The sequence below is a fragment of the Heteronotia binoei genome, chromosome 7, assembly GCF_032191835.1.
Source record: "Heteronotia binoei isolate CCM8104 ecotype False Entrance Well chromosome 7, APGP_CSIRO_Hbin_v1, whole genome shotgun sequence".
NCBI lineage: Eukaryota > Metazoa > Chordata > Lepidosauria > Squamata > Gekkonidae > Heteronotia > Heteronotia binoei.
Window position 1 is genome coordinate 89,105,103 of NC_083229.1, and position 18,072 is coordinate 89,123,174.

At 41.6% G+C, this 18,072-nt stretch overlaps 1 protein-coding gene across 2 annotated transcripts; it reads left to right on the plus strand.

Annotated features, from left to right (window-relative positions):
* Nucleotides 1-210: 210 nt before the first annotated feature.
* PRELID3A (PRELI domain containing 3A) lies at nucleotides 211-16,516 on the plus strand. 2 transcript variants are annotated; one of them, XM_060244034.1, is made up of 6 exons: nucleotides 211-610; nucleotides 4,313-4,481; nucleotides 4,933-5,022; nucleotides 5,810-5,880; nucleotides 5,978-6,080; nucleotides 15,099-16,516. In XM_060244034.1, the coding sequence occupies exons 1-6, from the start codon at nucleotides 579-581 to the stop codon at nucleotides 15,213-15,215; spliced, it is 582 nt and encodes a 193-aa protein (XP_060100017.1). In that variant the 5' UTR covers nucleotides 211-578; the 3' UTR covers nucleotides 15,216-16,516. The 2 variants fall into 2 exon arrangements, with proteins under 2 accessions (XP_060100017.1, XP_060100018.1); XM_060244035.1 differs by lacking the exon at nucleotides 15,099-16,516 and adding an exon at nucleotides 8,909-9,028 and having other exon boundaries at nucleotides 264-610.
* The last annotated feature ends 1,556 nt before the right edge of the window (nucleotides 16,517-18,072 follow it).

The following is an 18,072-nucleotide window of genomic DNA, read 5'->3' on the forward strand; positions in this document are numbered from 1 at the left end:
TTTCATTCTGCAAGGAAAGCGCTACTATAGATTCAAGGCGGCCTCGCCTCCCCTTCCCTTCCGCAAGCCTGCTCCCTGCGAGCGGTGGAAAGGGATACAGGCGCGTCATTCCAAGGACGACCTTACAAACACAGGTCACTCGAACCGCAACCAAGGCAACGCCCCCTCATTGGGGGAGTCTCGAGAGCTAGGAACCCTGGGAAGGGATCACGTGCTGCCTCCTGCGGTGCAAGGTCGGCGCGTCTTAGGACGCCCGATGACGCAAGCACGCTTAGTTCCACCGGCCTCCCCAGGGCACCTTTCTTCAAGAGTGGGATGCGTCTCGTGTCCATGCGGAGACCTTTAGCGCGCTCCCGCCTTCAGCCTATTGAGCGTCTTCCATAACAGCGGGGAAGCAGCAATGGGGGTGGGGCCACGTCTCTGACGCAAGGGGGCGGCTTGTCCAGGTGTCGTCAGCGAGAGCGGTGTCGTCATCGCTATTCCTTTGCCGGGGAGGAAGCGCTGCCTTTTTTCTCAGCGGGCGAAGAAGCCGGTTCCTTCCGCTCAGCCGCCATCGCCGCATTCCGAAGCCCCGCAGGATGAAGATCTGGAGTTCGGAACACGTGTTCGGGTAAGGGGGGGCGAGGTGGTCTCTTCTCTTTGGAATGCGGGTGGGGGGAGGGAAGAAGTAAGTGGCGGGGTCGGGGAACCCGGAGCAGGTCCCTCCACTGGCTTCTCTCTTTCCTCCTGCGGTTGTGCTTTGAAAACGTCCATCCTGGTTTCATGCAGCCTACCTGGCTTGTTCAGCCTTTCGCCGTCGTAGTGCCTCGTTTCCTCAACTGACCCCGGCCCGGGGAGCGGCGTAAGGAGCTTGACGTGTTGCAATACGCCGGTTTCCCAGTGTTAACTACGTTGTGTGGGATGTCTTGGCCGCCCGCCTTAGTTGCCCGAGTGCTTAGAAACGGGGAGGGGGTGATCGGGATTTCCTTGCGACACCCCTCCAGCCTTCCCCTTCCAGAGCCCTCAGCCCGCCTTGAAGAAGCGCTGTTGCCAAAGAGCCGCGCTGTGAGAACCGGCAGCGGGGGCAGGAGTCCCTGCTTTGGTCCATCATGGTTTAAGTACGGTTTCCAGTCCCCCCCCCCCCCCCGGAAAGCTGAAAACGTTTCTCCATTCATTCACAGAACTGTCCTCATTTCCCTTCGTACAGAAGTTTATTTGGGATAAAAGGGGGAGTGCCTTATCCTTCAGAGGTCATGGCAGTGAATTCTCCCTGCAGAAGTGTGGGCTGCTAGATAGGATTGGTTTCTAAAAATACTCCCGTACGTGTAAACCTGTCGTATTAGTCCTACCATGCCAGTGGCAAGGAGTGGGTAGTCCTTCGTAATGTCTGATAAGAGACCTGGAGGCTCTACCTGGGGAGATGTCACTCTCATGACTCTCGTTCTTAGGACTTTGCACTGTATAGTCTGGAGTGTAGGCTAGGGAGTTTTAATAAACTGGGTGTTTTCTTTTCCTTTATAAATAAGATATAGATATTGCAATAATCACTGAGTAATAAATAAGCTTGGCTGCTGAGAGGCCTGTGTGCCGTGTTGAAATTGTTCAGTCTGGCAATTGAGCAGAAATTTTGCACTTGGGGGAGGGAGAGTGAAATTAAAAGGGATTGTTGCCACTTCTTTGCTTTGTTTCTACCAATTTAATTCATAACTGTCATCCTGGAATTTTGCAATTAAGCAAACTGGGCCACTGCTTGTAAAAGGTTGGTCTCTTATCTAAATGTATGGACAGTTTGTTTTCGGAAGGGTAGTTAGCTTATTATGCACCAGAATGGTCTTGGCAAGAATGGCTGTCATACCTTCTGAGGAATACAGGGCAGGAGCCTGGGGCATAAGCATACCAAACGAATTTAATTAATACCTTGGACTGGCTCATGATATGTATGTAGCACACCTTGTGACTATATAGCAGCTAAGTATAATAACTTGGCTCTTGCCAAAAATATCTACTGGTGGAAGGGTTTTCCATCTGTGGAGGTTACTTTGTTAATCTTTCCCCCTTCACAATAGTTTGAAATGCCATTTGAAATTCTACAGGAACAGGTGACCCCAAGGAACTGAATGAAGGGGGAATGGGATGTGTGTTGCAGGGATGAGGATTCAAAGGAAATCTTTTGCAGGATTCACCTTAATACCTGATCTTCTAATTGAATGAAAATTGACAGTTCTGTAACAAGGAATATTCTCAACGAACATAAATTATTTCTATTATTCTCTTATTTTTGTGCTGCAGTTGTGCACAATTACAGTAAACAGGAACAGGGTTAGGCTATTACATGTATACTGCAATATTAAAAGCTTGTTTTGAATAGAGGAATTAATGTTAATTAGCAGGAGGAAGCAGTAGTGCAGGCCTTTGTGACTCAAGAAGTACTCTTTAATCCAGATTTAGTCCTGTAATTTGAAGTTTACTAATTCAGTTGTGATATGGACTGTGTGGTACTCTAGGGCTTTTAGACACTGAAACACTTATATTGGGACTGCTGGTGTTTGCTTTGCTTCTGTTTATGGCTGGGAGCAGGGGACAGGTTTCTTTAGTTCTACCTGAAAGAACAGCTAAAGAGTAAACTGTATTGTGTATGTATTTATCTTTAAGTTCCTTTCGGCTGCTCTTAACATGTTCATTTCAACACCAAAGTACACCTCAAGGTCCTGGCAACACTAGACAAGACTGTGAGGGATATCAGTTCTATTAAGTTTTTGCTACATTACTTGTTTGTTTAACAGCCCTGCTAAAGGTCTGCAGGCTTCTTATTTGAACTTCCTGGTGTGTGTCAATGTCTAATAGAGCACCCTTCTAAGAGGGTGGATTCCTGAATTTGTATTATCCCCAGTATGGGTTTGCTGCTCCACCTTGCTGGCAGTGCATGGAATACAGAGGGAGACTGTTGGAGCTTTTGAACTTCAAGGCTTACTGAGGGGCTGTAGGTCAGGGGTATCAAATGTCCAGCCCAGGGGTCAAAACTGGCCTGCCCAAGTCTTTAATCAGGCCTGTGGGGTTCTTTTTTCTATGCTCCCTCATGTCCTCACCCTTTGAAGCTCTGAGGCTGCTGAAGTTCCCAGCTCCTCCTTCCTTGTCTTTGGAGGCTGAAGCAGGAAGCAATTCTGGGTTTGCAAAGCAAATGCAGAATATACTTTCCATTAAGGTCTCTGGGGCCCAGATCCATTCCACATTTTCCTTGCAACATTTTCTGTGCGGCAGCATTCCTAAGACCAGCTGAAGCTGTTGCTTCATGAAATTGTGTCCTTGCAAATAAAGGGTTGATGCTTTGAACAGTTTGTTTCTTCTCAGTGGATGTGAGAACTACTGCCTAGTGATACTCTAACCTGGGTGATATTACACTGGAGAACCATAGTCAACCTGTGTAAACCTCAGGGTTTTTTTAAAAAAAATTGGTATTGGTAATAGATTGCTGCTGAATCAGAATGGCTGTATTTGAAACCAGGGAAAAAGGAAAGGTCCCCTGTGCAAGCACCAGTCGTTTCCGACTCTGGGGTGATGTTGCTTTCACAAGAGACTTTTTACGGGGTGGTTTGCCATTGCCTTCCTCAGTCATCTACAGTTTCCCCCCAGCAAGCTGGGTACTCATTTTACCGACCTCGGAAGAATGGAAGGCTGAGTCAACCTCGAGCCCGCTACCTGAAAACCCAGCTTCCACTGGGGATCGAACTCAGGTCATGAGCAGAGCTTAGGACTGCAGTACTGCATCTTTAACACTCTGCGCCACAGGGCTTTTCATTTGAAACCAGACTGTTCCATAAATTACATTTTCCGTGGTACTGAGCCTGGAGATGCTCAAGACCTAGCATGTGCACAAAAGACTATGGCTCTGTGGTCTGGTCCTCAAGAGAGAAAGTGGCTTTCAGAATTTGCCTTTTGTCCAGTTTATCTTCACAACAACCCATTGAGGTAGGTTAGGCTGAATGTGCCTGGACAAGGTCTCACCAAGTATGCTTTCATGCCGGAGTGGGGAGTTGACCTGGGTCTCCTAGATTTCCTAGTCCAGTACTCTAACCACTACACCTTGGTGGTTTTAAAAATACTTCATTCTATATGTCAAGCATGCGTACAGCTTACTCTGTCTTCTGCCCCTAAGTTTAAAATTGTGCGTTTAATATGCAAATTCTCATTTGCTGATCAGTAGTTTAAAAATCACTGCTGCTGTGTCATTTGTATGTGTATTTTACATTTCCCAAAATGTAATTCAGGACCAGTATTGCATGTATTGAATCCTTAAACATGTATCAGTTAATTCTCTCCTGTTTCATTTTCCTAGACATCCATGGGACACTGTGATAAAAGCTGCTATGCGAAAGTACCCCAATCCCATGAACCCATCTGTAGTAGGAGTTGATGTTCTGGACCGAAGCCTTGATAGTCAAGGACGGTTGCACAGCCACCGACTTCTGAGCACTGAATGGGGCCTGCCAAGTATTGTTAAAGCTGTAAGTTTTTAAATAAGTGGAATAGCTTTAGAGTGATAGTAATATTGGCCAATTGCAGAAAATATAAGCAGGAGTCTAGCAGCACCTTGTTCAGTTCAGTCTTTAAGTGCTGCTAGACTCCTGCTTATAGACTGAATAATTGTGGGCAGTGATACTGTGAGGGCAGTGAGTGGAATTTTCATTGGAAGTAGATGACATTCAGAATTATATGAGCTTTCTGTACTTTTTCAGTGTATATATTGTGACAGCATTGCCTACAACTGCTGTAGCATTAAATGCTCACATTGAGGGTTTGTTCAGAGTGAATATGTGCATGTAGAGGAACAAGCACAAGGGGACTGTTTGTTCTGATTGGGCTTACCATAGTGTGCTTTACAGGAACACATTTACCAATAACCTTCGATATGTTCATCAGTCTCAATTTGGATTCATATATTTGTCCTTACTTTAGATTCTGGGAACAAGTAGAACTGTTACATATATTAAAGAACATTCTGTGGTAGATCCAATGGAAAAGAAAATGGTGCTGTGCTCCACGAATGTAAGTAATGACACAAAATAATGTATTTTGCACCTGCTGGTAGGACGGGTGAATTCCTGATAGCTGTTTAATGCATTGCCCGTTAAGGCTTTCCTAAGGCAGAAGAATGCCATTGTAAGGCTGAAACTGGAAGCACAATAAGAGTTTTTTTTGTTCAAACCAAATATTTGTTAAGAAAATGTAATTTTTTAAAGTCCCATCTTTCTGGGACAGACCAACTACTACAGAAAGTAAAACGAGCACTAAAATCTCATTTAGAGCAGGATTAAAATCCTATGGGTAGAAAATGGAATTTCTGATAAACAGCAATGATCATAGTCATAGACAACTTTGGAAGTATTTGTCTTACAGAAATAATCCGAAAAGATTCAAGGCGAGATGGCATGTAGAAATGCTTTTGTCTTGGATTCCTGTGCATTAGATCTGTGGTTCTGCGCTTCTAGGGTAGTTGTGCACCTATAGGGTAGTCCCCCCTCCAAACTCATGACAGGACACTGGGTTCCAGGGAGGAAGCTCCCAAGGTGAGTAGGACTGTTGGCATGAAAGTATTTTCGTACTGATGCTTAGAGGAGCTGTGGTTCTACTATGCTACCTGCTGTCTAACTATTTTAAAAAGCATGCATGTGTGGAAACACACACGCATATGAAAGGAAGTTGCCTTTTGTGTAGAGAAGCCCAGAATCTAGTTTGGAATTTGACTGTTATCAACTATAACTTCTAAATTGTAGACATTAAGACTAAAGATAGAACAGTAGTGAGAAAAATGAATTTTCCTTTTTCTCTTAAGATTACACTTACAAATCTTGTATCAGTTGATGAACGATTAGTCTATACACCTCACCCTGAAAATCCTGAAAAGTAAGTTGGAATGTTCTTTTTCATTGCCTTTTAGTCCAAAATATTTGATTGGTAGTGTGTTGTTTCTGTATTGATACCGTTTTTCCTCCCTTTTCAGAACTGTGCTAACCCAAGAAGCAATTATTACAGTGAAAGGTGTTAGCCTCAGCAGTTACTTAGAAAGTTTAATGGCAAATTCAATATCCTCCAATGCAAGAAAGGTAGGTATATAAAGTATGCGTATTGATTGTGGATAATTTATAGTTTAAATCAAGAATCTTTTCAGTGCTGATGGTGTAGCATTATTCTGGTATATAGTGATTCATTTGCTTTTGGCAGTGTCCAAAGGGTTCTTTATGTCCATTCCACTAAAAAGCAGTCTACAAATTTCAATACTATTAAACAATAATGTATTTGGAGCTAAGAACTGCTACCTGCAGTCTAACTTTATCTGAACTAGTTATCTTTAGTCTGAGAAATAACTTTGTGGCATTAAATATGCAAACTTGTCTACTTAGTATAAGTCAGCATTCACAAAATTCAATGCTGTGCACAGACACAAGTCATGGTACTTGCTTTTTGCAGGTGAGAACAATTTGCCATGCAGTGTGGTTGATGGTCCATTAGTATGTAGATCAGGGGTCCCCAACATAGCTTTACTGGTGCCTGCCAAGTGCTTTTAGAAAGTTGGCAGAGTTCCTGCTCAGGAGGGGGCCTGATCTGATTAGCTGCACAAATTAAAATGTTATTTCAGTAGCAACTAGCACCACAGTTTTGGGTTTTATTCTCTTACTCCTCTTTTATAAAGTAATGCCCTTTACACTTGGCTTTCCTTTGTGGTTGGCTTAGGCTTCTGTGGTGACCATTTTGTGGTTGCACCCACCACCTTGTGTCAGAATTCCAAAGGTGCTCATCAACTCAGAAAGATTGGGGATCTCTGAGAAGACAGTTAAAATGGTGATATCTAGGCCCTAGTGGGCCAACAGAAATTTATAACTGAAAGGGGAAAACAGGAGTGTTGAAGGCTAGCCATGTGATCTAAATAGTGTGCTCACCAATAGGAAATGCAGCTATCTGCCCAGTTAAGACAGAGGTGTGAGTATAGGTTGGCTATAGGCTTCCACAGTGGTGGCTTCTTGCTCTCTTGGCATCCAAAACAAGAGAAATGAGAACTACATATATGTTAGATGTCCAGATAACAGAGAAAACTGTTACATACAGAAGTCTACTGTTTCCTTCTGTGTTAAGAACTGTGAATAATAGTTCACATTCTAGTTGCCCTGTGTGTGGAGTATCATGAAGGAAATCTAAAGTACTTCTTGTATAAAACTGCCAGAACATGTTCCTTTTTCAAAAGTGAATTTTTGAAGTAAGAAGTTGGTGAGAAGTGACTTCCCATAATGCAACACTTAAAAGAAGGTGCATGCAAGTATCCCCATGTATTTGGTGCAGAGGGATGAAAGACTTACAAGAATAGACTATCACTAGATCTATTTGTGTATATGGAAAAGTTGAATGAAGTTCAAATTAGTTGGTTTTAAGGAGGCCAGCTAGCTGGATTGTCATGTAGATTGTCAGCTTTAGTGGCACAGGCTCACTGTTTGCCCTTGCGATCTTTGTAAACCTGATCTCTGCTAGCTGCCAGCAGTCCCATTTTACTTCTCTATGGCTGCAGTGCTAAATATACTTACTAAGGAGTAAATCCATGGAACTTCTGAACATACTTGGGTAGAATGGACCATAGAGCCACAGCTGAGTAGCTTAGTTCTAAAAAGAATATTATTGCGTAGGGGCTGTGTGTTTTGAACCCTAAACAAATCAATCAGAATTTGCGCCCAGATTAATGTGCCATTGAGGTGTGACTCAAGCTAAACATGACTGATTCCCTGTTGGCAGTTCTCCTTTGTAAGATTTGTGTGTGTGCATGTACCCTTCAGAAAGCAATAAACTGCTGGTTTTGTCGAGCTGTTTTGCTGTAGTTCTATTTCATCTTTCCTTTTAAGTGTTTTAAAATACCCGCCATATCATATTGCCTAGTTATTTTTTTAATGCTTTAAAACATTTATTGATCAATACACAACATACATCAAATTGACATCTATACCTAACATACAACATAAGTCTCTAACTAACCACCATCCTCTTACATTCGCACCACCACCCTTCCACCCATCCATACCAGGAGCTTGAAGGACTTATACAATTTCTATTTTCTCATAACAATTCCCATACTTCTAGCCCATACATATATTGGTTCCCATGTCTGTCTACATTCTTGCAAATTTCTATCTCGTAACCTTGTAGTCAATGTATCCATTTCAGCGGCTTCAAATAATTTTAATAGAAATTCTTCTCTATCAGGTATTTTGGCAACTTTCCAATATTTTGCATATAGAATTCTAGCAATTGTGACTATATGGAGTAATAATTTCTTCACAGTTTTGGAGATGCTTTCTTTACTGACACTTAATAGATACAATTCCGGCGAATGATGGAACCTTATTTTTAAAAAATTTTGGGTTCAGATATTAATCTGGGACCAATATTTTTTGGCATGCCCACATTGCCACCATATGTGATATAGAGTCCCCTTGTTTTTCTTACATTTCCAACATTTATTTGAGTAGTTTGGATATATTTTAGCTAGTCTTTCTGGGGTAAGATACCAGCGATACATCATTTTATATAAATCATATTGCCTAGTTATATTGCTTTAAAAAGGAATGTGAGCTCTTCTCTTGCTGTCTTTACTTATGAATTCCAAGGCAATTTCATGTAGTGGTATTACCAGATCTCCACAAGGAAGTATGACATGGGCAGAAACATGTGTGTTCATTTGAACTGTGCTTATCTCTGCCACTTTAAAGGGTGCTCTGACACCCCTTCCCCCCCCCCCCCCAAAAAAAATCCTTTGAGGCTATTGCTTGAAATTTACTGTGATACTTGGAAATGTTTTATATGTGGGCACTTGAGGTTGCAGGATTATATTTGGAATGATGTTGGAAGAACTTTATGACATAAGTTGTAAATCTTTTCTGTATTACTCCAGGGGTGGGATGCTATTGAGTGGACAATTCAACATTCTGAAAGTGCTCTAAGCTAGCAGTCTCTTTCTACAGCTGCATTTTGTACTAACTAGTGGTAATACCAGCATTTGTTATCTTGGTACAGCATTTCAATTTCTAGAAAATCTGTGCATGTGTTTGTGATGTTACTTGCATGCCTCATATATATACACACACACACGCATACATTGCATATCCAGGAACTGCACCCTTATTCTTTGTAACATGAGAATTGGGGAGCATTGGTTACTTTTAAAGGTTTTGTCACAAGACAATTGAGATATTCAAAAAAAAATTAATAATGCCAACCCTTCTGTTCTAGGATGTCTTCTATTTGTTGGTTAGAAAAAAATAAAAAGCTAGGCTCGATGAAAACATTTTGAGAGTATGTGAAGGTATGTTGATCTAAGACTTGTACTACCTTTGGGTATTACATTTGAGGTTGTTAGTGGTTCCAGTAATTTCTGGACTTGGCCTATGATATAGCAGTTTTCACATGTTGTCACCAATGTAGGAACCTAACATCATCATTGCTTGAGCAGAACGTTTGTTCTTTAGTATGCAGTTTTGTAGCTCACAATCTAAAGACTTAAACACGGTGTCAGATTATTTCGTTAAGATGGCCTCAAGGCTAGATGAGATGGGAGGTCCATGGGTGTCACTTAAAACAGCAGCAATCTGAGGGCAGGTAAAGTGTTGGTATGACTATCTCCCATCAGATGTCTTGTGTTACTAGACATTATCATGAGGAAGAGAGACTGAAGTGGAGTAAACTCAGGGTTGCTGTTTTTAGGAGCAGTTATGCATTATGTCTAGTTCTGGCCTTGCAGAGTACCGTTACCACAGTAGTGTCTACTCTGTCCTCACTGGCTCTGGCTTTCTGTGTGGTTTAAAACTTACGCAAGCTATAGAAGTTTATTTTAATGTCAGTATTCGTGTTGTGATAATAGAATAAGTTTTGTCTTTGTATTCTTACACTGCTACAACTAATGCAAATGTCGAGTTTTGAGAGGCATGTTTAGCACCCGCTTCAATAGTTTTACCTCTTTTGTTTGACCCTCAGGTCCTTGTAGATGATGGATAGGAGAGCTGTACAGCTTTAGTGGGGGAGGGGAATTAGATTGGGACTGTAGTGCTGTTGTGGAGCTAAAGCTACCCTCTCCCCTCTGTTTTCCCAATCTGATTGTCTTTTATAAAAGCTGCCTCTTTCCTTATGGGGAAAACCTACAAATGTCTTGTCTTCTTCCATTAAGCAAAAGCAACTTCTGATGAGATATGTGTGTGATGAGATAAACTGAGAAAAGTGGCATGGGAGGAATACTGCCTTCCGTAGTGCCCTGTCCTTATCTGATTCTATTCCTTCCACCACTGCCCCACCGGCTCTTATCTTGAATATTCTCTTTGACTGTTCCTGTTTGAGTTTCTTACCAATTTTGAAGTAGATAGTCCTATGCATGGACTCCTGACTATCTACTTGAGTCCAAACATTTACCAATATGTCACTGTGTCGTGTCATACTTATATACATTTGAATTTGGAGTGTGTGTATATATTCTAAATATCTGGCAGTTGCTTTGTATGTGTTCAGTTTTACTGTTTAGCCTGTGAGACTCTTTAGGCAAATTTCAGTCTTTAAGAGAGTACACAAGTGTCTCAGATACTAACCACTAAAAATAGTATACCTCATTTTTAACTTGCATTTTGTATGCTTGCTGTAGTGTTACCATATGCATTAACATTTTAGGTGCATGTTTTAATTGTTTAATGTGCTTACTTGAAGTCATGATATCATGTTTTAAGGTACATGAGAAATTCTGTAAACCAATCCTCTGTCAGAATGTAATTTGCTCATATTGTGCATACTTGTGTTAAGCAGTCCTTTAGGGTAGAATGAAATTAAATCACCCTTTAGGATCAAACAGAATGGAGTATGGGATTATCCATGAATAGCTCTTTGAAACATTTGTTTTTGATAAATAGTTTCCTCAGGGAAAGGGAGGCACTTGAATCCTCCCCCACTATGGCCAGTTTCTTGACCTCAAATGCCTCAGCACCAAGGTGTGGTTTAGCCATTGGGCTGTGATTCTGATCCAAATTGGGATTGGCATGGCTGGTATTAGAGGTCCATTCCTGGTTCTTCCAGTAGTTCTTGTGATCTGTCCTTCAATGACTTTGGGAAAGGATGAGTAGCCAATACTTGCAAGAAGTACTGCAGAGACTCTGGAACCCACAAAACATTGTTTTAAAAAAAGCTGCAGTGTCTTCATGTTGATTGGCTTCTTCAGATTCTTTAAATTGTTTTGTCTAAGTGACTTTGTGCTCAGATCCAGCTTTGCTTTGCTTCAGCCGCAGGAAACTTCAGTTAACAGCATTGAGGCTAATTTACTGTAATGATCTGATCTGAATTGAAGTTTACAATGAGTAGAAATTCTGTTTGGCAGTGTGTTGAAATGTGCAGCTCATCATTTATGATTAGAAACACTTGGTACTATCAGAGTGACAGCTCTTGCTCTCCATTCGGCAATGATCTTGTGAATTCTGCTCTTGGCGGGTTATAATAGAGCAGGGTAACAGTATTAATGGGTTTCCTAGTCTCATATTATATTACTTTGATTCCAGAGCCAGATTGTGCCATTGGGTTCAAGGATGGAGCCGAAAAGTAAATTAAAATTTAATGATGTATCATGTAGGCCTTTCTGAAAGAAGTGAAGCTTTTGCTTTGTTTTTAGAGGCCTATCTAAGTGACAGATTTATGTATTTTCTGCGGACACTTGAGCTTTGTAGTTGTGAGGCAGAAGCATCAGGAATTCATAATAACCAACTCTTCAGCATTTTCAGTTACAGTTGCCAGGATCTGAAATGGTGGGGTATACATGTTGTGTGTATTATCCTGCTGTTAATGCATTGTTTTCTGTTTTGACTTTACATGATGTATCATGTCTGATACTTTTGTGTACTGTCTCTGTTTTTGTAATCTTAGTCCTATGATGTTACATTAAATTTTGATTGCATGTAATCCATTTGAGTCTCAGTGAAAATGATGGGCTATAAAGTAACATCAGTATGTGCTCTCTTCCCCACTTAATCTGGGGGTTCAGGCTGGGTTGTCACCAGTATGCTGATGACGCCCAGCTGTATCTGTTGATGGATTGATGGCTAGACTCCATCCCAGACATCTTGGCTAGGGCATTAGGGTTGTGGCTGACTGGTTACAACAGAGCCTACTGAAATTTAATCCAGTTGAGATGGAGGTCCTATTCCTGACTCAAGGGGGAATTGGTGCAGGAATCCCACTCCCAGCTCTTGGTGGGGCACCATTACCCAGCACCAATGGTAAGGGGTCAGGGTTGTGATCCTGGATGCTTCCCTTTCTTTGGAAGTCCCAGGTTACCAGCATTGCCAGATCAGTTTTTTACTATCTTTGCCTGGCCAGGCAGGCGGTTCTCTACTTTTCCTCCCATGACCTATCATCAGTGATCTATGCAATGGTGACTTCTTGGCTTGATTACTGCAACTCACTCTATGCAGGCTTGAACCTGAAGCTTCAGCTGGTAGAAAATACAATGGCCTGCCTCCTGACTGGAACATCAGTGTGGGTGCACATTCAGCCAGTTCTGCACCAGCTGTATTGGTTGCCGGTTGAGCAGAGTCAGGTTTAAGGTTATGGTATTAAGGCCCTATGTGACCAGGAATCAGCATACCTGCAGGACCATCTCTTCCCATATGTTCTCCAAAGAATTTTATGCTCTTCAGACTGGCACTGTTTAGTAGTCCCTGGCTCAAAAGATATCTGCTTCAGCCAGGACCTTCTCAGCTCTGGTCCTGGCCTGGTGGGACACGTTCCCAGTTGAGATCAGGCCCCTGTAGGATTAGTTAGTTCTTCAGGGCCTGTAAGCAGTGGCAGACTAGGTCTAAAAATATTGGTTGCCAGGAGACATAGGGGGCCCACCCACAACTATAAGGCTATCATTGTATAATAAATAAATAAAAATTTCAAAAATATGTAAGGAGAAAAGGTACAATTAAAACTTTTGCAAAATAATTGTATGTATGTATATCGGGGTGGCCAAACTGTGACTCGGGAGCCACATGTGGCTCTTTCGCACATATTGTGTGGCTCTTGAAGCCCCCACCACCCTGTTGGTCAGCTTGGAGAAGGCATATTTCTTTGAATCACTTTTCCAAGCCAGCCAGCGGCTTGGAAAATACATTTAAAGTTAAAGTTGCTTTATTTCCCCCTCCCCCATCTATTTGTTTTCCTTCCTTCCTTCCTTCCTTCCTTCCTTCCTTCCTTCCTTCCTTCCTTCCTTCCTTCCTTCCTTCCTTCCTTCCTTCCTTCCTTCCTTCCTTCCTTCCCTCCTTCCTTCCCTCCTTCCCTCCTTCCCTCCCTCCCTCCCTCCCTCCCTCCCTCCTTCCCTCCCTCCTTCCCTCCCTCCTTCCCTCCCTCCTTCCCTCCCTCCTTCCCTCCCTCCTTCCCTCCCTCCTTCCCTCCCTCCTTCCCTCCCTCCTTCCCTCCCTCCTTCCTTCCTTCCCTCCTTCCTTCCTTCCTTCCTTCCTTCCTTCCTTCCTTCCTTCCTTCCTTCCTTCCTTCCTTCCTTCCTTCCTTCCTTCCTTCCTTCCTTCCTTCCCTCCCTCCCTCCCTCCCTCCCTCCCTCCCTCCCCTGTGGCTCTCAAACATCTGACGTTCATGTCTTGAAGCTCTTACGTTAAGCAAGTTTGGCCACTGCTCATACACACACACACATATATTTATACACATATTTGTGTGTATGTAATTATAGTGTACATATAGTGTACATATAATGTACTTATTATTGGAAGTATACAGTAGATACTAAATGTAAATACAGATAGCATTTTCTCTAGGGGAGTTGGTCTCTGTCAACTGGAAATCAGTTGTAAGCAGGAGATTCCCAGACCCCACCTGGAGGCTGCCAACCTAAATACAACATAAATTTTAGTTGCATTACGGTAATAATATTGGAACGCCTATTATATTTCCAAGCTACTAAAAGGTCATTAACATTTTTAACATATTGTCTAAAGCTTAAGGGGGGCCACTTCATCAGGGGCCCACTTGCCATTGGGCAAGCTGACACCCTGGTCAGTCTGCCACTGCCTGTAAAATGGAGATCTACCACCAGGCCTTTGGGTGAGGTGGACATCTAATAACATTGGCCTCCCCTGCTTCAAGCATCCCATGGCACCACTCACATTATGAGGACCAGATGCAGTGTTTTAATTCCGAGTGATCTGCTGCCCCTCCTGTCTTGAGCTTGGTGTGAACTGGATTGGAACTAATCACCAAACTGCTGTTAGTTATAGGTACATTCTAAAGTACTCAGAAGTTTTTAATCTTGCTACAGTTAATGTTTTGATGTGTTATAGTTTTATGGAATTCTCTGTGGTTTTATGACATTCTATAAAGTGCTCTGAACCCACTTGCAGGGTAGGAAAGGATAACCCCAATAAATTAATAAATAGGCAGTGGTTAGTCCAAGACTGCTATGTAGATATGTCCTAAAATTGTAGTTCTTGAATTTACTGCTACCCCCTAAGCATGTATGGTTATCAGCTGACTCTGTTCAGAATCACTTTATCTAACATTTTCTTTAGTCAAATTTGCCAGTTTGCTGTTCCTTTATCTTTTCCCCTCAGATGAAAGTGCAACAAGGCAACTAGCCGGTTTTATTTTTCATTTTAGAAATGGCATATATATAACGTTTAATCAGAAAGTGTTTCTGTTTAATTGGGAAGTGCAGCATGAAGGGGCTGAGACACTTTTAAGAGCTTCGAATGAACACATGCATTCCCTGTGAGACTGTCTTCAGTGCTAATAAAAACTGACAGGTGTCTTGTAGGACATTGTCTGGTAAGACTGATCTAACCACAGATCCTGTGTTTTTGTAATTTTATTGGCAGCAGTGTATTGACTGGTATGTTTCTGATGTGCTTGCTGTTACTTCAGCTCCAGAATTGTCCTCCTACATCACCACAGTAGTGGTAGAAATTCAGCAGAGCAAGGCCTTAAGGAAGCTATCCATAAACCCAAAGGGGACAAAGCAATTTGGTTTTGAAGTCCTCTTCTAGCATCTGACAGAGGAGAGATTTAGAAGCATATCCTGTAGTACTGTGTCTGTTAAATCCATTAAGTTCTTGTGCTTTCCTTAACAGGGTCGAGAAGCCTTGGAATGGGTGATTGGCAAACTGAACACAGAGTTTGAAGAACTGACTTCATCCACACGAGGGAATGTGAAGGCAGCAATGGCAGCAGCTTCAATGGAGAATTGATGGACTGTAACAGAGAACTTTATTTTTCCATTAGTTTTTTTTTTTGCCAAGATGGATACTCCATAGTTTTTTATATATTTGTTTATATTATGAGAATTTTACAGAATAGAAGCTACATTTTCCCCTAAAATGATTGGTCTCCTTAGGCATCTATGTGTTCACAGTGCAGATGAATGCAACAGTTTTTTAGTTAAAAATTTCCATGACTTGTAGCTACAATAGCCTGGCGTCTCCAAATTACAGTGACCTCAAGTCCCACTAAAGTGAATAGATGCTGCTTATAAAATATATTATTACCAAACTGTGCCTTGATCAGATAGCTAGAGAACAGAGTTTCCAATGTATATCACATTTTATTGTGCTTGATACTTAATATTTATTTATTTTTTTAAAGTGCAGCTGCAATTGTTCTGTAAAGAACACCTAGGTACAAAAGCACTGGAAATTTTGTCAGTCTCCAAAGATAAGTTCAGAGAAGGAGCAAGGACCGCACAGAGATGGTTGACAGGGAAAGCTTACTCTGAGACACTTTACCCAGTTTTTCTGGGTAAAGGCCTCTTTGCTTTTTGAGGCTCATGAGCAAGCCATGCTGAAATGAAGGTTAATGAAGCAGCATGGTTGTCTGGGTGGGTTGTGTCCTCAGTTGAAGGCCGCTGGTCTCTCTGCATGAAGCTTGGTCTTCTGGGCACTAACTTTTCTTGGACTGTTGATCTGTAGTGTCTGAACTAAATATGCAATACTTGACCTCTAGTATTTATAATCAAACCACTGATAAGGCAAAGTTCCAACTCTTACGCTGGAGTAAAACATCTTGAAACTTTTAAAAAAATCCATAGATGTGTTCATCAGAGTATATTCACTCTGGTTGCCTATGTGAAAGCACTGATAACTTCAGTGGGAAGGGCTGGATGTGTTTCTTTCTATTTACAGTTTCTTCCATCCAGCATTTGGAGTCCGAGTTGCTTAGCTCCTTTCTTAATTTACACAACAGGTTATGAAATGGTGACAGACCTATTCCATGTCAAGTCCACTTCATTCCCTGTTTCTGGCTTTCAGGTTCTCTGAAGGAGCCTGCTTTGTGGTTGAAGGGAGTATGACATGAAGAACAGCTCAGCTGGGCCTTTGTGAACCCAGTACTTTTGACTAAGCCCATTCCAACTTCATGGATCTTTCTTCTAAGTAATGCATTTCAGTAAGGTCAAATGGAATACATGTCAAACTCAGTTGTGGTGACTATAGGCATACATAGTTTATGCAGAATACTACTTAAAAGGAAAAATAAAAAAGAAAGTAAAACTTTATGGTATTTAAATTTTTCTTGAAGTTTTCTAGATTTATTGTGTTCATAAGCGGTATTTTACCAGAATATAATTCTGTTAATACCTCACCATTAAGTCTGGGAATAGGTGTACAATAGAAAAGGTGGTAGTTTAATGAACTTCCAAGCATTCAAAAATTAGAAGAAAGAAAGGTGATCCACAGAGATAAAAATGTCAAGAATGAGACTGAATTGTCTGGTTATAGCCAGCAGCATGAAAACAATTTATTAATCCCTTGAACTATGTTCCTCTTCAGATTTAGAAAGGGGAAAAATGGGTGTTGAATACTAGCAAGAAATGAAAGCACTGCAATTGTTTTTGCTTGTTCAGCCTTTGAAAAGCCTAGAACAAGGCCCAAGTGTAATACCAAAATTCTATCTCAAGCAAAACTCACTGCAAGCACAGCAATGAGCTAACGTAATAAAGGGATGGAAACCAAACTATATGACCCGTCTGAGTTAAGTTATATTGATGAATTTTTTATCCCAGCTTCCACACTCAGTATGACTGATTTCAAAGATTTGATATGGTGTCTATTTTATCAAAAGAAAGCGGGCACCTAGAATGAGACCAAAGCACGCTTTGTGCCAAGATGTTTCCGTAAAGGAAAGTTGTGTAGTGTTGGGTTAGAATGGGTGTAACATTGGGAACCAAAGCCTAGCATTGCATCCCATGAATGGGCTAGTTTTTTTTAAACACCTAACTGGTTTTCATCAGTGTATCATTTTAACTCTTTTTCCTTCACTGTCACCTGTTTTGTAATTTCCTCTTTTGTGTTCTAGTGTGGTCATGCTTTCTCCATAAACTGCTTGGTGTGGCATTTTGCATATGAACTCCCTTGTGACTCCAACTCCATAGTTCGTTGGGCAGCCTCTTGTTACCCTGCACTCTAAAAATATTATTCTTTGGCTACCTTGGGAATCTGCTGCCACCTCTTAACACTGAACAAGCAAACTATGTATGAGAAACATTAGGGGAAATCTTGTTCCTTGTTGACTATTTTTTGAAAGCTTTTGTGGTACTTACCCACTCAAAACTGAACATTGTAATCTTGCAATAGGGTTTTGTCTATGCTACCTCTAGCATAGTTGTTCCTGCTTTTGTCTCTCTCCCTGCCTTCGCACTAATGCACTTCTTATAAAAGCTCCTTTAATGCAAAGGCACGTCACCCCAGAGTCGGAAATGACTGGTGCTTGCACAGGGGACCTTTCCTTTCCTATAAAAGCTCCTCGTGTTCCTTTATTGGGAGTTACATTGACATTGTCTGCTTTAAGTGAAAGCACATTGAATATTGCTTGGAAATCCACTTTCCAACCACTTATCTAAATCACTGGCTCAGGGATTCCTTGTGTAAAGATACCCGCTTTTCTATGTCACTTGCCATCCCAGCATCAGACATAGCCATAATTACGCATTTGATATTTCTTCCACACTTCTCATTTGCTTCTTAGTTTTATAATATCTGTAATGGATATGAAAACACCATAATCAGAAATTGGAATATGAATTACATGGATGCTGCCTTACGCAAGCGTTTT